The sequence below is a fragment of the Adiantum capillus-veneris genome, chromosome 30 (assembly GCF_014529385.1).
Source record: "Adiantum capillus-veneris isolate H3 chromosome 30, ASM1452938v2, whole genome shotgun sequence".
Taxonomy (NCBI): Eukaryota; Viridiplantae; Streptophyta; class Polypodiopsida; order Polypodiales; family Pteridaceae; genus Adiantum; species Adiantum capillus-veneris.
Window position 1 is genome coordinate 97817645 of NC_140960.1, and position 22945 is coordinate 97840589.

Consider the following 22945-nt stretch of genomic DNA (forward strand, 5'->3'; position numbering starts at 1 on the left):
GGTGTATTTTAGTTGTCGTCTCGCCATGTCTGAGGTATATGTGGTCATAACCCCATAACCCCAATCTTGGACCATCTTCAGTTGTCGCATGAATGGTCGTCCCAAGATTATCTCATAATTGTTCTTTTTGTCGAAATCGACTATTGCAAATGTATGCTCATACTCGATCCCGCACGAAGTGACAATTACTTTTTCTAAGAGTCCGAGAGGCTTCTCCATGAACCCATCTGCCAACTGTAGCTTCATTCTGGTAGCCCTCAGAGCTGGTTTTCCCCATTTTTTCCAGATTTCCTTGGTGGCGATAGCAACTCCCGCTCCACTATCAAGAATAGCTTTGGAAACTACTCCTTGGAATTCTACCGGTAGCGTCGTGTTTCCGTCTTCTCCCTCGCAATATTCTCCAACCTTATTCAATGGTACAGGTTTAGTGTTTAGGTTAGGTCTGTCCAACTCCCTGATTCCTTCTTAGAGCTTCAGGTGGGGTCTTTCACTCCAAATTTTTCTAGGCATTTTCCTACTGTGGTCCACATGTTTGGTCTTAACCTTAGGAGTTCTGCTAATGTGATTGTGCATATCACCGGGGTGGATAATAACTCAATCAATCCTTGCGAATCCATCACCTTGTTAGAAGAAAGTCTTTGAGATGGGATTGCTCTCACTTCCGACTTAGCTTCATATTCTCCCAGGTAAGAGGGTAAAGTTCTCAAAGAGTTTGGTTGGCCGTGCCCCAAACTAATAGATCATTGGTCTCCCCCTTGTGAATGTATTTCTAAGTTCATTTGTGATCTTGCCTCAAATTATTCAATAGGAGGTAAGATCACGTTCTTTTCTTCTCTCGTGCTATTCATGTGGTTACTCATCCTATTAGCTTCGTTGGCCTCTCGGATTTGCTTCTACATATAATTTAAAACGTTATCGTCCTTACCCATTTTTGCCAATATTTTAGGATGGACCCCGTCACTTGCCCCATCGGTGGTATTTGGCACTATGATAGGCTCTCCTCTGGATTCATAATCATTAGTGAGTCTTTCCTTTGTTTCTTCATGTTTCTCTAACGTTGGTTGGATAGGGGTGGAGCTGGTGCGGCTTGACAATTTTTCGGTTTACCCAACGGGTCTTCCATCAATGATTGAGCAGTCTTGATCATCTTTTTACACATATCCAACCTCTGTTTTTCTATTTCTGCATATGGATAAGTCATCCACCTTTGCTTCTGGGTTTGGTTCTTTTTAAGTCGAGCTTCATAAGCTTGTAGCAGTGCATCCAACTGCTCGTTTACCTTGTCTGCCAGTACAGATCCTCTTGATCCTGCACTTTGGGCTCTTCTATTTCCTTGGATGCTATGGCTGCTGTGGTGTGTGAGCTTAAGCTAGCTAGGTCCTCTAACCGCTCCAATCTGTTCTTTGTATGTTTCAACTCATCGGATAGGGCTACTTGCTCTCGTTCTTTCCTGGCTTTCCTACGCGCCTTTCTAGCTTTCCAAGTGCTTCTTTGATTTTTCATTTCTGAACTTTGGGCATCGGTTTTTGGTTCTTCTACTATTGGTTCGTTCGTCCTTCTTTGGGCTTGGGCTCGTGTTACCGCCTGAATAGGTATGATTGTTTCATTTTCCGATCCTCCACTGGAAGGTACTGTCTCCAACAGGTTCAAGGTGGTTTTTGCTCCTTTGCTCGGGTTTTTAGGGCAATCGGGAATCAAATGAGTAATTCCACATTCTGGGCAATACGCATTGACTCTAATGATTTCATCATGAGGACAATCTCTCAGCCAATGGTCTCCACCACACTTGTAACAGGGTCCCTTGGGTTGTTGAGGTGCTCCTTGAGCCCCTCGTTGCTGGTAAGCCTGTCTCTGTCCGCCCATGCCTCCATTGGCTATGAACAACAATGTTCGTTCATCTAAGCTATATCTTCCTTCTCCTGTGGCCTGTGCAGCAGTTGGAGGTCCTTGATTCCCTATCATGCTCCATGGTTCTGGTGTCGAGGGTTCTTCCGGTGGATAATAGACAGGGTTTGCCGCATATCCATTGGGATCTTCATAATATGCATGCATAGGCACCAAAGCCTTATCTTCTGATTCAGTTATCGTTGGTGTGTATCTTATACCAACTAGTCGTAAACTTGGTAGGGGTGGTTGTTGCCCCAACACCGATTGTGGTCTTTCTACACCTACAGGTCCTGGTAAGTTGCCTGCTTGATATCTAGGCATCGGTGGAACTTGAGGGGACGCTACGGGAGCTTGGGGAGCGTAAGGTCTCTCCCTCACATATCCCTTGTTATAGTAACATTCCTCGGTCCCATGGTTTGTCCATTTTTGCTCAATAGCACACCACTTGGGCTGTTTAGCCTGAGGTTTGGCGTACAAGTTGATCTTTTTTAGCACTTCATCTACGAGCTGCTCCTGGTTTACCGTTATTTCTCCTTTCAGTGTTGTCCTGGAAGACTTGCTCCCACTTTGCTGTGAAGATGAATCGTCATCAAGGTCCTTGAACTCCCCTTTCTTTGTAGACCGCACAATTGTCCACAAGGTACAGAGCCTCCTTGGTCAACTCATTCAACGTCGTGCTCCTCTTCATATGTAAGTCTTTCTGGAGATCTGCATTCCTTAGTCCTTGGATGAATATCAGCATAAATCTGGATTGAGTTGGCAGTTCTTCAACAGGACAGAACTTAACATATCTTTTTAGTCTTAGGACTGCCTTCCGTACAGATTCTCCATCTTTTTGTTTGAATTTATGGATTTGTGAGACGGTATTATGAGCTATTCCCCTTTGAGATAATTCCTCAATAAACTCGTCAAACACTTCCTCCATCGACTCAAAGTCTCTACGCTCCACAGAGTCAAACCAAGTTGCAGCATCATCCTCTAGGGTTAGTCCAAGCCCTGCAAATTGGGTAGGAAAATCTAACACCTCTTCTGCTCTAATTACACGCACAAAGGCTGCCACATGATCTCTTGGGTCTCTGTTTCCTGTGTATTTCTTGTTTACCCATTTTTGCACTTGAGAAGGTCTAATTCTGCGATGGTCTACAAACCTCATCATTGGATCACCCCGTCCAAGTCTATACACCTCCTCAGGCCTTCTGTAATAGGCTGGTTCCTCTCCCAACGGTGCTCCTAAGCCATAATTTCTAACGGTTCTTGTTGGAGGTGGTTCTTCTCTTCGAACTCGTTCGATGCCATGGTCCTCCAAGCTCGGTTGACCCTTGTGTCTTTGGCTTACTCTCTGCTTGATACCTTGAATAGTGTGGTGGTTCTTGCAAATCCCTGAGCCCTCGTGCGGCTTGATAACCATCTCGGTTTCGGTCTGGTTCCATTGTTGCACTCTGTCGAAGCCATGCCTGCAATGATGGCTGGTTTGCTGGTTGGTCTTGGTTGTTGAATACTTGCTGTCTGGTGGAATGTGAGGTAGTGTCATACTCATCTGAAAATGGATTTGTTGACTTGCTTGGGGTGTGGGCGGCTCTCGGCATTTCCTCAGGGGCATATGCTGATGCTCCTGGACCTGTTGCTCTTTCTACTTCCTCTGGGAGAATACGTTGGTATTCTCGCCCGTATCTATCAACAAAAACTATGCCCTTCCCCGTAGCAGTTTCATAAGAGAATAAGTAAAGAACCTTGTCTTTGCTTAGTTCGTTTACGTATGGTTCTTTGCTGCGAAAGTAAGAGACAATACCCTCGCTCTCGTGTTTTTAGATTCCCACATTCTCGTTATAAGTTGGAATCCTGATTGTTTTCTTATCGTACATAAAAATAGCTCCGTGCCGATCAATGTTTGGTGGAGGCTCTTGAGTTTCTGAAACCATTTTTCCTTTAGCCCCGTTATCTCCATATCTGTTGTAATCTTCAGGGTTGCTAACTATTAAATAGTGGTTCCCCTTTTCGTCTTGGAATCTATCTCCATCATCATACACGCGGATTATCTCCAATCTTTGTGCTGGCCTCTCTTCGATACAAATGCACTTGCGGCCTCGATAGTCAGAATAGACTTGGGATCCTCTTGAGTTTGTTCCCTCTAAGAAGATCACCGTAAGCCTGGAATCATTCAAAGGATTTTGGGAGGTGCTTCCTCCTCGCATAGGTCCATCATAGGTGAAATCTCCTGGCTGTTGACTACCCATCATGAAGAAAGATTTGTCTGACGAAGTGTCAGTATCACTACCTTCCTCAATAATCGGTGCTAGCGGATCTAGCCTTGCCTGAGTTACACTCTCTTTGGTGGACACTAAGCTACCTTGGTCACCTGTTACCTTCTGGTGTCTAACAATGTGTCTTCCTGATCTTAAATTCATCAAACTTATCAATGAAATTTAGCACAAATTCAACCACTCACCTGGCAGCGGGTCAGTTTCTGCACAACTTCTTGCTTTGTTGCTGAATATACCTGTACACAAGAGTTTTAATTTCGGCAATTGAATCAAAGCATTTATCTGCTAGAGGTTATCTTAGTAATGATTGGTATAACTGGAGAGTTAATCTCAACCACTACTGTATTTTATACACTGCTGATGTTCTGGATTAGGTTGCTAATCTGAAATAGTACTTCCTTCTAGTGTTGGCCAATTTACGCGAAAAAGTCTGAATTCAGTCTTTGCTTTGTCAAATGGGCAACCAAGGTCCAAATTCACTTCTGAAAGAAGTTCTGGAACCCTTAAGACAAATGGAACCTCACTGTCTAGGCCAGGTCAAATTTTCTCTGCAGTATGCCCCAATAGACATCCTACGCGTAGGATGTCTCCTGCTGTATTTTGCCTGGATTTTTGCACTGTTGTTTCCCCTTGTTGTGCTGAGCTTACAGCTGCTTTTACTTTTTTGATTTGGACTTCTATAAGCTGGTCAATGAGTAAGGAATCTGTTCCGACGGCCTGTTGATGGTATTGATCAGTCTAATCAACTCCAAATTGGACCAAAATTGACTAGCTGTCTTGCCTTAGGCTATATAACACCTTACAATGCTCTAAGTCAAATTCTGGCTTCATTTTTCTTGCATTAGACATACTACGCGTAGGATGTCTTTTTCATCAGAATGGCTTTAAACTCAAGGCTTAAGCTCCCCTTGAGTTGCTAATCACCTAGGTATACTCAGATTTTAGTTTGGAGTCCCAAATCACTCAAAAGATATCCTACGCGTAGGATGTCTTTTTGGCCTGTTTGACCCCAAATTTGTTCCACAACTTCCCCTTGATGTCAGTATCCCAGAGGTATGCTTAGATTTTGATTTGGATGTCAAAAGTATCAAACTTCAGCTGTTTTTGTTTTTTTCAGTCAAAAGTGCTAAAGTCCACTTTGAACCCAATTTTCTTACCCAAATGAGGTGAAACCATTTTCAGTCACTCAATATATCATGCAAGACACACTCATGCAGCCATCTTATGGTTTTGGTCTCAAGTTAATGTTTTGGCACTATTTGGGTAGGATGTCTTGCAATTTCAGTCCATCTGGCCTTATCCTATCAAGATAGAGGAATCCCAAACTCCGAGCGAACTTTTTCGAGCGATGATAAAATCGAGAGAGTTAATGAGAGACACTTTATCATTAATTGGAGGCCTTCTTGTCCAATCAATGTTTGATGCTTAATAAGAGATGCTACCTCAAACCCCTAAAAGAGGGTTTTTTAATAGAAAAAACTCCCTAAAGGATTACAAAAAGAGAGAGATATATTTTTTTGGCAAAACTCACAAAAGTGAGTAGCATTGTATTAAAAATAACCAAAAAAAATACAAGACTTACCTTGCTCACAAGCCGAGCTAGAATACCATAGTAGGTAGCCATACATCAAGCACAAAAATTACCAAAATTATACATCAAGTTCGTGAACCGCCATCAACAACAAACCCGATCGAAGAGGGGAGTCCATCGTCGACAAAACAAGAGCAAACCGACACCACATTATGCCGACATGGCAGGGCTCGTAATCCTCATCACCGAGAGACCAGGCTTAGGATGCCACTACTACTAATAGCCGTGCCACATCCACCATAGTGCCCAAAACTTGGGACCAAACCAACGACAACAAGACCAAATCCGTCGAGTAGCCGACAAACAAGCAAGAGTCTCCAATACATACACCGAGTTGTACACGAGCAGGTAAGAGACCGCAACATAAACAAAATCTTCTAGTACATAAATAAATCGGATAAGCTATCGACAAATCGAATACGTCCACCGTCATCGCTAGCTTTGCAAACTACCCCCCCCCCCCCCTCTTCCTCTCCTCACTTTGTGTTCACTACAAAAACACAATTTAAGCCAATTATTGCGCAATGCAAGGAAGGTAGGTGTTGAGATGTGGCACATGTAGGGGAGGTTAAACAGGCCATGCTTTTTTTAATATGCATGGGTTTGTGGAGCCAACAAGCATCTAATTGTGGTGGACTGTCTCAGGGAGAAATGCTTTGTGGATCCGCAACTGGTGATATGCTCGATCATCGTCGTCTGATGAAACAAAGTGCATATTATTTAGAAGGCTTAAATCTCCAACTCCATCTTCGATGGAATCTGAGGAGACTCTAGCTAATGAGTGGAGACCGAATAGGCGGGTATCCCATTTTGTTTGATAAAAAGTGAATGGTGAAGTTAATGAATCTTGGGGTGATGCCGAGCCATGTTCGATGGGGAGAAAATGGAAAGACGACAAACGTCGAACATGTAGGTGGGGTCGTAGGTCGGACCGATACACACAAGTGGCGGGTAGGGACGGAGAAATTTACTTGTCAAAAAGAAAGTGCTTGAGGTACGGTAACTATCTCTCTCTATTTGTACTAAATGCAAAAGTGAATACACCTTTTTTTTAAAGCTCTTCAATGTGCTTTAAAAAAATTCTCCCTGAAAGGGTTGCACGTCCGGCACACCCTTTGAGGAAGTTTATACGAGAGAGAGAGAGAGAGAGAGAGAGAGAGAGAGAGAGAGAGAGAGAGTAGGGCTAGAAAAATACATTTTCTCTAACCGATGAAAATAAGGGCAAACTTGGATTACTCTCAATTCTTAGGTGAAAAATTGAATCTTTTGCCGGTAATGACACTAAAGCTTGTGTAATTTTTTTTCTTTTTCTCTCTTAAAGCCATTTGAAACTTTGACTTTTGTAAAGGCAAGCTCAAAATATAGCCGAGATTTTGTAATTTCAACGGTTAAAATACATTGGACCCCGGTTTTTTTCTAACATTGAGAGAAAATCTCACTTATTTCTTTTCAATTTTTATACACATCAAAGTTTTTTTTTTTTTTTTAAGGTCCACTTACTTTCGTATTAAGGAATGGCTTCCAAGTCCCTTGTCACACAAGGGCACCTGTCGCACCCTTTTGAAAATGGTTATTAACTCTATTGTCACATTGGAGTTGAAAACAAAAGCTGCACATTTTTCTCAAGGGAGTAGCCCAAGTGGTTAAACCTCCGGTTTAGATGCTATCTCCGAAGGTTTAACGCCTCTAAAATGAACTCCCACGTGTACTTTGTGTTTTTTGCCACTACTTTGAAAACTTGGCCAAGGGTGCAAGGCCATCCCTTTGACAAGGGATGGAGCTAAATTTTTCCTTTTCATATGCAAATGATTGGCTTCACTTGAGAATATGGTAGGAAGGTATTGAGCCCCCGCCCCCCCCCCCAAAACATTATTTTTAAGTTACCTTTCATTAAGGATTTTTGGCAAATCTAAAAGGGTACAATATGGCGTGGGCAACTATCATGCAATTACAAAAGGGAGGTAAAATCAAGGTACCGCCTTACACGAGTCCACTGTCCCACTATCTGGACTCAAACCCTGCATGGAAGGAGCTGTAAAAAATAACCTCTTGCAGGCCCGCCACCTTCCCCACCTCTTCCACCACTCCCACTCTCTCACCACCCCACTCTGAGTACTAACTTCCATAATCCCTCCTATACTCTCTCTCACAGAGCACCTTCAGATTTATATGAAGGTGGTGGTCTTTGATCCTGAGGCCTTCAACTTACAGAACTTCCTCATTGGGCCATGATGCACTAACCAATGCTACATGGTCCTCCCCAATCAGGTTATGGGTAAGAGGAGTGTTTTTTCTTTGATTTGTGTATAGCATATAGTGCACATCGATGACAAGTGCCACCACTTATAAGACACTTGTAGTCTAACTTGTCCTTGTCTCATAATGGATGCATGTATCATTTGTGGAGCTTTCTATATTTTGCACACAAATTCTCCTAAAAGTACTATGTAGTAATTGCCAACCATAATGGAAGTATCTTTTGTTTGAAGAATTCATTTACCATACTTGTAATAATGTGATGTTACATGCTTCCTATATTGAAAGCTACCTACACACACTAATGGTCTTGGCATCTCATAAGCTGACCAAGATCCTTTGTCTAACAAGATAAGCGTATATTACTTTGTAATCATACCATGCATGACATCGTTGCTACTTGGCATAAAGATCTCATGTGGTTAGGGTATTCTGATCGATTACCTATTGTAGCCATCTTCATACAAGGCTTATTGCTATGCATTAGGGACCCCCTCTTCCACAACACCATCATTAAGCATGACCTTGTATATGTCAATGTTGGGGCAAGGTGGTCTCCATTAAAATGATAACCCCCATCGATCATTACATCGATAATCTAAAAAGGAAGTATTTTATTATTTTTTTAGACAAAATACCTAACAAGCCGGTATTCATCTGCCCAACCTTATGATTCAAGAGGCATGGAAGAGGTTAGAAGGAAATTATTTCATACCCAGTGATAATTCTCCCCCCACCACTCTATAGGAGATTCGATCCTTCTTGATTAAATTTCTAGCTCAAAACCATCTTCCTCTCCATTATCTCATGGCTATATTCAAAGCTCACAAAAAAACCTTTAGATGAATCACCTATGGGTCTAATTGTTGTTTTACTGAAGCATCACTCCTATTAGCATGCATGCTTAAAACTTGTACCTCATGTCTTAAACATAGAGCTTATCTATTAAATCAAAAAGCTCTCCTATGTTTCAGTATAAAGCTTCAATACCGGTGGGAGGTTGATTCCCTATATGAGGTTATCTCTCAAGTGGATGGTCATAGGCGACAACTATTTCCGAGAGGCCACCGTGCACCAACCAACCCCCGACTACAGTAGCTTGACGTGCAACTAGCCATTAGAACATGGGGACTCACCTCGAATGTTTGTTGTCCCACAAGTACTCCCAAAATCATGCCAAGAACTCGCACATGAGCGCCTCCTCCTGCTAGTGAATCTTTGTAGTATGATGAGCCTCTCTCCTTGTTATCAATATAAGGTGACCCAATCAACTCTATACGAGAAGAAAGGGGTCCCTGGGTGATTGGTTGGAGTAAAGGGATCCACCAAAACCACTCCTCTGGATCCCACTACACTCGTACCAAGGGAAAACTTTCCCAAGCTCAGAGCCGCCAGTGTCTTGACTCAAGATCTAACGAGTCAGGCTCGATGATACAAGTCCTCCCAATGATGCCCACAACTTTGATCCTCTAAAAGAAGCACTCGTCGGCCACCCTTGGTGCCTTATTAGTGACTCTATGGAGGTGGCCCTTCCTCTGTACCTTGAAGAAACTACAGGAACTTATGATTGAGAAAGCTTGACTGAAATGAGGACCTCTAGCCGCATGAAGGCCCCCCATCGAGCAAGAAGCTGTCAGCTCCCAAGGGATGTGCCACTCTACATGTATAGCCTATATAATATCTTGACACTTTCTCTTTTCCCCCTCATGTCACATAGGCAAATGTCCTAAATCTCCTCAAAGAGTATTATAAAAGTCTGGGATGGACCCTCTACCCTGTGGCCCCAAGTCTAGGGGCATGAGGTCTACTACCAACCATGTGACTTTGTTGTGTGTTGACCATGGAACTTCAAACAAGTGATTGCCTCAATCGCTCCTCAGTGCATGTGGGCTAGTGCTTCTGTAGGCCACCCCACTGCTGCTCCCAAGACAAAAGCAGGCTTGTAGCAAAGTGATCCTCCCATCTCTTGCTTAGGCCTACTCTATGCATCTCTCAAAAGATCCAACAAGTGGAGGGCCTCCATGGGATACCCATTTGTGGGACCTAGGTCCAAATGTGGTGTAGCAATAGCTCCTTCTAGGTATCCTTCCTTGGAAGAAGTCCTTTGACCACAAGCTTCCCAAGGAGGGCTCTACTTTGTTGTTCTAGGTCGATGATCCCCAAGTCTCCTTGAGAGCAAGGCAATGACCTACCAGGAGTGGCTCGAGTTGATTGTGTGTCTCATCATTACCATAAGAAGTTCCTAATCGAACGCTCTAGATGGCTGATGCAAGAACTCAAGAAAATCCAACAAGACATGATGTACCACATAGTAGCCAACAACACTTGGTTGGCTGCCACCACCCTACCAACAAGAGAAAGATGTGATGAGCTCCAATGGAGTAGTTTCGTCTTGATAGAAAGGAGGAGAGGAGAAATATTCTACTCTAGTGATAGGTCCAAACCAACATGACATCCCAAGTAACGTACAAGTGTATCGGGAGGAATCCACCTAAATCCCTCTCTAGGCAACCAATCGGACAAGGGAGCACTACCAATCTAGAGATGCACAATATAACACCTCAAGAGAGCGGCTCACACTCGTGCAAGTTGGCCCCTAACATGCATGAGTCATTAGCAAACTCAACATCTAGAAGTTCCTCTCCCCGAATAGGCAGTTGCAATCCATGCAAGCTAACCTCTTGTGAGGTTAAAAACGTGCTCATTGCCTCATTATAGAAGACGAACAGGAAGGGGGCAAGAGGGAAACCCTATCAAAGCAAGCATGTGAGCATGAAGTGTTAGGTTTAATGGCCATGTGGCCGACCGCCCATCACTAACTGCCGCTAACCCTAAGTGTACAGCTATACACTTGTGTGAGCCACTAACACTAAGTACAATGTGTATTGTGCTTTAGTGCATAAGATAAGAGAAGAAAGAAAGGGGGCATACAATACGTTGGCTCTCCCCCTTCAACCTGTGTGTGGCTATGGTGGTGTGTGTGTGAGTGTGTGCGTCCGTATTCTTCTTCCGTTGTGCTCCCAGCTCCTCCCCATCATCTGGTATCAGAGTGGTTTCATTCTCGAAATCGGTTTTGTGCGCACGCGCACTTTCAAGAGTGCAAACAGGATTCCGATTTCGCCATTGGCAAGTTCAGCTTCCCGAGAGCGTTTCTAGCAGGTGTCCTGATGTTTTACCTCCCTTTCGGAGCCATTTGAGCCATCAGAAACCCCATTCGAGCTACGGTTCAAGAGCTGAAATTTTCAGTCCTCTTGTGGTAGTTTGTGCTGCAGTGCTTCCATAGCCAGTTTACAGGTACCATTGTTGTAGTCTCTTCCATCTACGAGAGCCCACGGCTCATTCAGGAGTGTGTAGCCTCTTTCGGAGTGGCCTCATACACACACATAGAGTGGAACCTTGACAACATTGTCTTCTTTGAGTACAGATACAGGTACAGGTACAGGCTACATGCTACAGGTTTTAGTGTTTGCGATATTATGGTTCCAATGGGAGCAGTTGTTTGTGCGTACATGCATATGTTGACACTTTTGACAGTGTTTGAGCTCTTTTGAGAGCGGATTGACTCCCCGGAAGGATGTTTAGTTGTAGGCACATGCTTTTGACGCCTGTTTGAGCGTCTTGACAGACTTGTACGTCTTTGTGGATACTGCCATTGTACGCTTTTGTGGAGCCATCTTTTGGCTAGTACGGCATTCTCGGCCATTTCTGAGACTTGGTCCGAAAGATAGCCATTTTTGAGACTTGGCTATACGTTTTTTGCTGCATAACCTACGTTGTTGAGGGTCGATAGCGTGAGGTTTTCATTGAGCTGGGGTATTCTCAAATGTGGAGATACCTTCGGTGATACAGGTAGCTGGAGCATCCCTTACGAGGCCTTGCCATAGGATATGTATAGAGTGGTATAGGTGCTTTTGACGCCGAGTTGGCAGTCTATGGTCAGTTTGACTGTTTATGCGCCTCAGTTGGTCTCTATACAGTGTGCTTTTGAGAGGCATTGCTCTCTTCTATGCTTTGTGAGTGACATACTTGGTCATTTTGTCTCGTATTTTGGTTGACATAGTCCCAAATACAAAGGAGACTCTGGCGAAATTTTCCCAGAATCTTTTGGTAGTTTTGTCACTATGTCTACTAGAAAAGACCGTGACATTTATGACATAAAGAAGTTTGATGGCACTAATTTTCAGCTTTGGAAGAATCAGATGCAAGATGTGCTTGTCCAAAAGAAACAAAAATTGCCTATTATTTATGCGATACGGATTGAAGAGATGAATTTGACTCATTTTCAGTGGGAGGAGCTTGATGAGCTATGCAGATCTACTATTAGATTACACCTTGCTGAGTCAGTGTACTTTTCAGTGCTAGAATGTGAATCTGCCTATGCTTTATGGCAAAAGTTATGCAACACTGATGAGAAGGATACGGCAAGTAATAAGGTTTTCATGATGCGAAAACTGTTTAACCTTCGCATGAAGGAGTCAGCTAGTGTTGCTAGTCATATTAATGACTTTGATTCTCTATTTGCCTAGATTCGTGCACAACGGATCAATATTGATGACGAGATGAAATAAATCTTCTTACTTTGTTCGTTGCCACCCTCATGGGATATCTTTTGCACAGCTGTCAGTAACTCTGCTCCTAATGGTACGCTAGTGTACATTGATGTCACTAGTTCTCTTTTGTCAAAGGAAATGCACCGCAAGGCTATGGATAGCTCGCATCATGGCGAAGCTCATTATGTGCAAAATGATGGAAAACAGCGTAAAAGGTCGTTCTTGGAATCGTGAATCCAAGAAAGAGGGCAATAGAGATGCTTCAAAGGGTAGATCAAAGTCTCCTGGTCGTCGCAATGTTCAATGCCATTATTGTGATAAGTTTGGTCACATAAAGAAGGATTGTTATGCTTGGAAGCGTGACAAAGGTAAAGGCAAAGGCAAAGACAATGATGATAAAGAGGAGAAACCAAAGAGTTCGATTAAGATTGAAGAACTGAACATAGTGCAAGATGATTGTGATGCACAAGACATCAATATGTTGACTCAAAATAATGATGTATTTTATGATGCACAAGAAACTCTATCTTTGCAGAGTTGTATGCCAGCAGAGCTACTTGTTAGTGGTGAAGTGTCCCATACATGGATTCTTGATTCGGGCGCTTCGTTGCATGTCACACCTCATAGGCATTGGTTTACTACATATGAGGAAACCATTGGCACTGTTCCGCTAGGTGACAGCTACTCTTGTGACATTGTGGGCATAGGTGATATTGCTATGGTTATGGCAAATGGGGTGAGGTTTACCATACATAATGTGCATCATGTTCCAGATTTGACACGAAATTTGATTTCGGTTGGACGTCTTGATGACTTGGGTTACAAAGTCACTTTTCATCAGCAGTCTTGGCATATTGCGAAAGGTCATCTTATTTTAGCCCATGGTTCTAAAGTTGGTACACTTTATCCTCTTTATGTATCTGACAAGAACAATGTTCTTTCTGTAACTGAGCTGCCAACTGTTGCTTTGTGGCATAGCCGGTTAGGTCATATGTCAAAGAAGGGAATGGAAACTCTTTCTCGTTTGGGCTACTTACCGTCTTTATCATTTTCTGATTTTCCCTTTTGTGAACACTGTCAATATGGTAAGCAAACACGAGCACATCGTACAGAGTCTTTTGACAAAGAAAGAAAGCCCTTAGAGCTTGTGCATAGTGATTTATGTGGGCCTATGCCTTCTAAATCCCATGGTGGTGCGTCTTATTATGTTACATTCATTGACGATGCAACACGACATGTTTGGGTTTATGCCATGAAGTCTAAAGATGAGACTTTTTCTTGTTTCAAAAAGTTCTTATCTAGTGTGGAAACTCAGCTTGAACATAAGTTAAAAGCTTTACGCTCAGACAATGGTGGAGAATATGTCTCCAAAGAGTTTGCAGACTTCTGTTCAAGTAGGGGAATTAAGCACGAGTTTACAGCTCCTTATACCCCTGCACAAAATGGTGTTGTCGAACGAATGAATAGGACCATCCAAGAGAGGATTATGTCTATGCTATCACAGGCTAATTTACCGCAAGCGTTTTGGGCTGAAGCATTATACACTGTTGTGTATTTGATTAATAGATCACCATATGCTTCATTATAGTTTCGTGTACCTTTGGAGTTATGGTCAGGACATAAGTTGTCTTATGAAAAACTCCGTACATTTGGCTGCGAAGCTAATGCACATGTACCCAAGGAGTTGCGTGCTAAGCTTGACCCTAAGTCCAGGAAATGCATCTTTATTGGCTATGGTGTAGATGGTCAATTTGGCTATCGTTTATGGGATCCAGAAAGTCGATCAGTAATCCGTAGCAGTGATGTTGTCTTCAATGAGACCAAGATGCATAGGCAGCCAACGAAAGAGGTTGAATTCCGAAAAGTGACGTTTTCCGATGTATCACCTCCTGTACAAATAGCTCCAGAGCCAATTACTACACAGGCTAGTACAAGCTCTGATCAGCCGAGGAGATCTCAAAGAGTCTCACATCCGCCAGAACGGTTTGTTCCAGGCGTGGACTTTGTGTTGCTGACAGATAGTGGTGAGCCTTCTTGTTACAAAGAGGCTATGCTAGCCAATGATAAGGTTCAGTGGGAACATGCTATGAAGAAGGAGCTATTCAGTATTGCAAAGAACAAAACATGGAAACTTGTTCCATTTCCAAAAGGTAGGAAAGCTTTGCCTTGTAAATGGTTTACAAGAAAAAGATTGCATCCAATGTTGAGAATTACAAAGCTCGTTCAGTGGCCAAAGGTTTCAAGCAAGAATATGGTGTAGATTTCCAGGAAATCTTTTCTCCAGCGGTCAAGATGACGACACTAAGAATGTTGCTTGCTTTGGTTGCCACTGAAGATATGGAGCTTGATCAAATGGACGTCATTACAGCTTTCTTACATGGTGATCTTGAGGAAGAGATTTATATGCAGCAACCTGAAGGGTTTGTGCTCAAGGGCAAGGAACATTTGGTCTGTAAGTTTCTGAAAAGTCTCTATGGCTTGAAGCAATCGTCCAGACAATGGTATCAAAAGTTTGATGCATTTATGCATTCCCTACGCTATAAGCTCAGTAATGAGGATCCATGTCTTTACATAAAAAGACAACCAAATGGACATCTTATTATGCTTATCCTTTATGTAGATGACATGCTTATTGCTGGTCATTCTAAGAAGGACATTGCTCACTTGAAAACCAAGCTGAAAAGTCAAATCGACATGAAAGATTTGGGTGAAACCAATCACATTTTGGGTATGCGCATTACTCGTGATCGTAAGAAGAGGTTGTTGTACCTTTCTCAAAAAGAGTATGTGCACAAGGTTCTTGATCGTTTCAACATGCAGAAGGGGAAGGCCTTGAGTACTCCATTGCCTGCATATTTGAAACTTAGCAAGAACAATTGTCCCAAATCTGCTGAGGAAAAAGCTGTGATGGCTAAAATTCCTTATGCTTCAGCTTGTGGTAGTCTCATGTATGCCATGGTGGCTACAAGACCTGACATTGCACATGCAGTGGGAGTTGTGAGCAGATTTATGTCTAACCCTGGTAAAAAGAATTGGGATGCTGTCAAGTCGATTCTCAGATACTTGAGTGGCACTGCAGATAGACAGTTATGCTACGGTCGTGGTGAGTCATCCATTCAGGGATTTGTAGACAGTGACTATGGAGGCTGTGTTGACAGTCGTAAATCAACAACAGGTTGGATTTACACATTTGTTGGTTCTGCTATTTCTTGGAGATCTGTTCTTCAAGATTGTACATCCATTTCTACCACAGAGGCAGAGTATGTTGCATTGAGTGAAGCATGCAAAGAAGCTATTTGGCTTGCTCGCCTAGTGAAAGATCTTGGATTGGAGCATTGTACACCAGTTCTTCATTGTGACAGTCAAAGTGCTATTGCCTTGGCTAACAATCCAGTGTTTCATTCCAGAACGAAACACATTGATGTGCGCTATCACTTCAATTGTGAATGCCTAGCAAACAAGAGCCTTGATTTAGTGAAGATTCCTACATCAGAGAACACAGCGGATGCACTCACTAAGAGTCTCTCCAACCATCAATTTCAACAGTGTCGTAAGTTGATAGGCATTGGGTGAAGAGTGGTGCTCTTCCATTTTTATAGTCTCCCACATTGGCCATCAAGTGGGAGAATGTTAGGTTTAATGGCCATGTGGCCGACCGCCCATCACTAAGTGCCGCTAACCCTAAGTGTATAGCTATACACTTGTGTGAGCCACTAACACTAAGTACAATGTGTATTGTGCTTTAGTGCATAAGATAAGAGAAGAAAGAAAGGGGGCATACAGTACGTTGGCTCTCCCCCTTCAACCTTTGTGTGGCTGTAAGTTTGTGTTTAGCATGTTAACATTTGACTTAAAAAGCTTAAAAGAGATTCTTGATTGTGTCTAGAGTCTCATTGGTTTTGGCTTAGCTGTTTCTCCTCTCCAATCTAACAATAGTTTAATTATAGTAACACTCTAATTTAACTCTTGATGACTCTTATCTTTGCACCCAATTTGACCTAAGATGGAATTATTAAGGAGCTTACAATTCCAAGATACCAATTGTGTTCTAGTACCAATTTTTGTGAAAATTGGAGCCCTCCTAATAAGAGGGAAGTAGAGGGAGATGGAGAAAGGAGAGAAAGGTGGTTTGCACTTAACGCTGAAAAGTTGGGTGGACATCCATCTCATCCGAGGGAGGGAGGCCGCCTGTTAGTGTGGTAGGTCCAGATGTTGCATCATAAATTCTTAACCGATAATTTTATGCCAACCCACCTCAGTTGCGCTAGCGTGAACCATGCCTTAGGGTGCATTCAAACTGCACAACACCCCAGCATCGAGCATTCCCTTTTCCAACAACCTCGCATTGAGACTGCTGGTGTAGCGAATACCATATAAAACCTCAACGACTGATGTAACAAATCTGTAGACGAGGGCAAGAGATCAAACGTTTGTTCGTGTTTTGCGTCGAAAAGTACTCGGACTTGCCTCTATTCCGAGGGGGGAAGGCCGCCCGTTCCTGTGGAGGGTCAAAAACTGAGTGCCTTTTCTTGAACCAATGGAGGCTTGCCACCTCGATTGAGGGTATGAAGGTCCAGAGAGTCTGAACCCCCTTATTATAGTCACGAGGCTAGTCTCTCTCTCTCTCTCTCTCTCTCTCTCTCTCTCTCTATATATATATATATAACTATATATATATATATATATATATATATATATATATATATATACATATATATCTTTAAAGTCTCTGGGGATAGTTTCATATGACGTTAAAATTCGCTTCTTCTTCTTCCTCTCTCTCTCTCTCTCTCTCTCTCTCTACGTGACTTGCTGAGGTCAGCGGAATGCATGGGAGCTCAATGTCGTGATGCTTGCTGGACCTCATGCACCAACGAGGAGAGCAGCCGTAAGAGGATTCTCAAACCTGGCATCATTGTCATACAGCAGCTCCGGGAAGTTCCACAACATCAGCAGCAGCACCATCATCAAATCTCTGTGCGAGAAAGGACACCTCGACGAAGCTTTGGAATCTCTCCTCTGCACACCTAGAAACCCCCCTCTTGACGCATACCTTGCCCTCTTGAAGGCCTGCATTACCAGACAATCCCTGCCCATCACCTTGCTTGTTTACACCCATCTCACCTTGCAAGTTTCCAACTTCCAATGTGTACTCGGAGATTACTTGGTCGTTGCCCTTGCAAAGTGCGGTGCCATAGATGACGCATGCCGCACATCTTACACATTGCCTCGCCGCACTGTCTTCTCTTGGACTGCCGTAATCTCTGCTTGTGTTGATGGTGGGCGAGCTCAAGATGCACTCAAAATGCATGTGCTGATGAAAGATGATGGTGTGGAGCCAAATGAGTTTACGTATGCCAGTCTTCTTAAAGCTTGTGGCATACTTCGGGACTTGCAAACTGGTAAGCAATTACATGATGATGTGCGCAAGAAGGGATTTGCATCTTTCTACTTTGTTGGCAACACTCTTGTGAGTATGTACGGCAAATGTGGTGCTATTGTGGATGCGGTTGAGGCATTTATTTCACTACCTCAACATGGTGTTGTTGCTTGGAATGCGTTACTTGCAGCATATGTTGAACAGGGCCAAGGAGAGGATACTTTGCAGCTATACAGGACCATGCAAGAACTTCAGGTTGATCCAGACCCGCTAAGCCTTATGTCTGCTCTTCAGGCTTGTGGCATCCTTGTTGAGAAAGGGGGAGATTCACCAGTGGAGGCACATGCAACCAGAGCAATATGCCAAGAGATTGTTCAGGCTCTCCACTCAAATGCCCGAAAAAAAGGGTTTCTGACCAATAGATATCTTGCTACTACGCTTGTATGTATGTATGGCAAGGTTGGAACTATTGAGGAAGCAGAGAATGTGTTCATGACAATGCGTGTGTACACTATTGTGTCATGGAATGCTATGCTGCTAGCATATATTGAGCAGGGCAAAGGAAAAAGAGCTCTACAGTTTTATAGGCTGATGCTAGAAGAGAAAATGGATCCAGACCACCATACAATTGCCACAGCTCTCAAGGCTTGCTACCTTGTTGCAGATGAAGAAGAACCTAGTGACATGGAAGCAACATGTTTGAAAGAATTTTATCTAGAGGTTGGCAAGGCAATATACAACGATGCCCAGAAGAAGGGAATGGCGTCAGATTTATTTATTGGCACTTCCCTCTTATTAGTCTATGGAAGATGTGGGGCTACTTTTGAAGCTGAGAGATTGTTAGGCTCGCTTCCCTATCGAAATGTTGTTTCATGGACTGCCATGCTCTCAGTATATCTTGCTGGTGGCCAAGCAGCAAAGGCATTGCAGTCATATGGATACATGATAGTGGAAGGTGTGAACCCTGATCAACAGGCACTTGTACTTGCGATTCAAGCATGTAGCGCCCTTGGAGAAAAAGAGATAGTTATGCATGTGGATGGTGAATGGAGACGAGCTGCCTCTCTCAAAATAGGGCAGGGTTTACATGCTGATGCTCGAAAGATGGGCCTTGCATCCAGTGTCTTTGTTGGGAGCTCCTTGGTGAACATGTATGGCAAGGTAGGGAGCATCTCAGAAGCGGAGTGTGTGTTTTTAACATTATCTCAAAGTAGTGTTGTTGGTTGGACAGCAATGCTTTCAGCTTATGTTGAGAAAGGTCGAGGAGTGAAGGCCCTGCAACTCTATAGGCATATGCATGAGCAAGGTGTGAGTCCAGATGACCAGGCCCTGCTTACTGCTCTTCAGGCATGTGGCTCCTTTATAGAGAATGGAGAAGAGGTCTATTCTGTCAAATCATCAGCCCTCAAAATTGTACAAGCATTACATGATGACATTTGGAAAATGGGGTATGCATCTGATCCATTTATAATGAGTAACCTACTGATTGTGTACGGAAAATGTGGATCTATCACAGATGCAGAGAATGTGTTTTCTAGATCCTTGCAACAAAATGTTGTGTCTTGGAGTGCAATGGCATCATGTTTTGTCCAGCAAGGCGATGGAGAGAGGGCCTTACAGCTATATAGGAACATGCAGAGAGAACAAATGACTCCTGATTCTTTGATATTTGCTATTGCTATTCAGGCATGTAGAGTGCTGAGGCCAAGTATGGTTGAAGAAGAAAAGTCAATCAGGTCTATAGCTGTAGAAATCGTGCAAGCCCTACATGCTGATGCGCGGAGAAGGGGCTTTGCATCTAATCCTGATGTGGGGAAAGCTCTTGTGATCTTTTATAGTGACTTTGGGACCATCGAAGCAGCAGAGCATGCATTTACTGCTTTGCCAAAAGATAATACAGCGTCTTGGAATGCCATGCTCTCAGCTTATGTTGGCCAGGGCCAGGGAGAGAAAGCTTTGCAGGTGTATGCACACATGCAGGAGGAAGGTTTGGATTCAGACTCAGCAAGCTTTGTGCTTGCCCTTCAAGCTTGTGGTATGCTTAGTGAGAGTAAGGAAACTTATTTTATGAAAGGAATATCGAATACAATAGTGTCTTCAGAGATTATACAGGCACTACATGCTGATGCCCATACGAAGGGTTTTACATTAGATGCTTATACTGGCAGCACCATCTTGAGTATGTATGGCAGGTGTGGAACTATCACTGAAGCGGAGGAAGTGTTTGGTACATTGCCATGTCGTGGAATCTCATCTTGGAATGCAATGTTCTCGGCCTACATAAACCAGGGACTAGTAGAAAAGGCGCTCCAGTTGTTTAGGGAGATGCAAATTGAGCAGGTAACATTGGATGAGATCACAGTCGTTTGTGCACTGCAGGCTTGTAGTGAAACAGGCAACTTGACATTATGCCAGCAGCTCCACATGGCAGTAGTTGCTGCTGGGCACGACTTAAATGTACTGTTAACAACCACTTTCGTCCATGCATATGGAAGGTGTGCATGTACTGTGGATGGGCAAGCACTTTTTGAAGGGCTTGCCTTGTCTCATCTTGCATCTTGGACAGCATGCATTGTTGGCCTTGCAGGAAAAGGTTGCTCTATAGATAGTATGATGTTGTTTGAAGAACTCCGGAATGCAGGTGTCAAGTTGGATGGAAGCATATTCACTTCAGTTTTTGCTGCCTGCAGCCATGCTGGTCTTGTTCTTGAGGGCATAGAATTGTTTGCATCTATGACCAGGGATTATGATGTTAATCTGGATGCAACACATTATTGTAATATGGTGGACCTACTGGGGCGGGCAGGGGATTTCAAGAGGCTAGAGGATCTACTATGGAGAATGCCAATGCAGGCCGATTCATCTATTTGGACGTCTTTGCTTGGTGCTTGTCGCGCACATGGCAACTTGGAACTTGGAAAAGAGGCATTTTGTCATGCATTGCAGTTTCGACCTGAGGATGGTTCTATGTATGTCATAATGTCAAACCTCTTCTCTGATGGTGTTCGGGAGTAAGATCTAATTAAAACTGCTTCTTGTGAAGGTCATCTTTAAAAAACACTGAATCATGAGTTCAACACACACAAATTCATGGGACTTGGCTGCAGCAAGAATGGTGAAAATATGGTGGTCCTCATAAGGTAATAGGCACAAAGAACATATCAGTGGTCTTCTCTTGTTACATGCTTATTGCGACAAAGGCTATATTGGCAATATGCTTTCCCCACAAGTTGAGGTCTTGCTTGGATAGGCTACACTTCACCTGACACTGCAGACCATAAAAGCCCGTGGCTAAAAGTTATTTGGTGCCACATAATGGTGGTACGTGAGTGAGCATACTGAGGGTATATCCAATCTGTCACAGTACCTCAGCAAAAGATTCTCGTGGTGCACATTGAGAATCTGGAACATGGATTGGGAAAAGGAGAAGACTAGCAGATATCGAGGCAACTCATGATATTGCTGTTATGCTAAAGCCTGATGCAGAGCAACGATAAGAACATTCCTGAACTTTTCATGAGAGGATACAGGTACTTTTCTGAACTATGTTTCTGGCATTCTGCTAGTTCTTTTTCTATGTTTTATGCTAATCAGGTTCGATTTGTTGTGAGGCTCTCTCCCATTCCTTGGATATCTAAGGCCAGGAAAATCAGTCCAATTGACAGCTATCCCTGCATGGACAATGTTCAAGAAAAAGCGCCCCTTTGATCCTGCCAGGTGGGTCACAGTTATGGATGAGACCTGTGTGACCATAAGGAGCATTTATTGTGATGATACAGGATGGTCATACTACACATGCCACTTTTCAGGTACGATTTTAAACTGCTTCTTTCCATTTCCTCTAATTTCAGAGGCTATAAGCGGTGCTATCTTTGTGATAGACATTGGGCTCTAGGCCTATGAGCCAGCTTGGTTGGCAAATATCATGGACTGGCTTGGACAGCTGTATTGCAGCAAAGTAGATAGTTCCCAACGGACAACCTTCAGTTGCACAAGTTTGGGGGAGCCAGTGCATTCCAGGATAAGGTCAATCAGACACTTGGTAATGTGTCACAGTTTAAGTGAAAGAAAATGATGTTGCAATGCATTGGGGAAGAAGCAAGCTATGGATAGAGCTATACTTTAATAAAAGAAAGGATTTATTTCTAGAACTGTTCTTACAACCTTATGAGAAAATAATTTATTGCATCCATATCGGTTAACTGTACATAATGTACGGGAGTAACTGCTTTTTGATTCATCTTGAGTTGAAAGTTTTTGAGGATAGTGCATTAGAGCTTGCCATTAATGAGTCATAATGGCCCCACACATAGAGTTGGATATAACATACTATCATCTATCCTCTCTGCAGCTGATATCATGCTGCAGAGACCCATGAGAAAGTTCATGTGATGACAGAGGACAGGACCAAGCCCAGTAGGACACCCCCTATACCAGCCACCTCGAGCTCAACACCCCCCCTCCTTTTTTTAGTGGTTTAGTCTTTACTTCAGTACTTTATTTTTGTATTGCACACTTTGACACACCTGATGAATATGTGATGTATTGGTTTCATAGGTCTCTTAGGCCTTTTGTAGACGTTAATAAACATTTCATTTCATTTCATTTCTATATGACATTCTTGGGTGATTGAGACAAAAATTGAAGTGCACCAGTGAAATGCATGTCAGTGTCAGACGTATGTACAGGAATGCGATGACTTCATCTTGATGGTGAAGGATCAGATTGATTGGTCAGAGTTTCCCAAGGATTGGAAGATGTCATCCAAGGAGTTGGAAAAGATTGAGTAGTATCAGCCTGGGATCAGCTGAATGCTTGGATTCATTCCTTTATCTTTTTTTAATTGTATTGGCAGGCACTTGGACACATTAGGAATTTGACAAACGCTCAGGAGATCTTGTTACACTTGGGACAAGGTTTACAATCAGATGATGCCTACGAAGAGGACTGCTCTTGATGTACAACTACAGACTTTGGACCCTCGGAAGTCATTTTTAAGATGCAGGAGATGTAACATGCC

General features: G+C 43.1%; 2 protein-coding genes across 3 annotated transcripts; both read left to right on the forward strand.

The window, feature by feature from the left end:
• The first annotated feature begins 17283 nt into the window (after positions 1-17283).
• Positions 17284-21820, forward strand: LOC147418480 (pentatricopeptide repeat-containing protein At2g40720-like). Of its 2 annotated transcripts, XM_086506778.1 has the most exons (3): positions 17284-20936; positions 21402-21455; positions 21565-21820. In XM_086506778.1, the coding sequence occupies exons 1-3, from the start codon at positions 17395-17397 to the stop codon at positions 21818-21820; spliced, it is 3852 nt and encodes a 1283-aa protein (XP_086362904.1). In that variant the 5' UTR covers positions 17284-17394. The 2 variants fall into 2 exon arrangements, 1 of the variants encoding a protein (XP_086362904.1); XR_015187267.1 differs by having other exon boundaries at positions 17285-21455; positions 21537-21706.
• Positions 21821-21838: 18 nt separating this feature from the next.
• Positions 21839-22917, forward strand: LOC147418481 (uncharacterized). The gene is made up of 2 exons (XM_086506779.1): positions 21839-21967; positions 22781-22917. The coding sequence occupies exons 1-2, from the start codon at positions 21851-21853 to the stop codon at positions 22880-22882; spliced, it is 219 nt and encodes a 72-aa protein (XP_086362905.1). The 5' UTR covers positions 21839-21850; the 3' UTR covers positions 22883-22917.
• Positions 22918-22945: the final 28 nt, after the last annotated feature.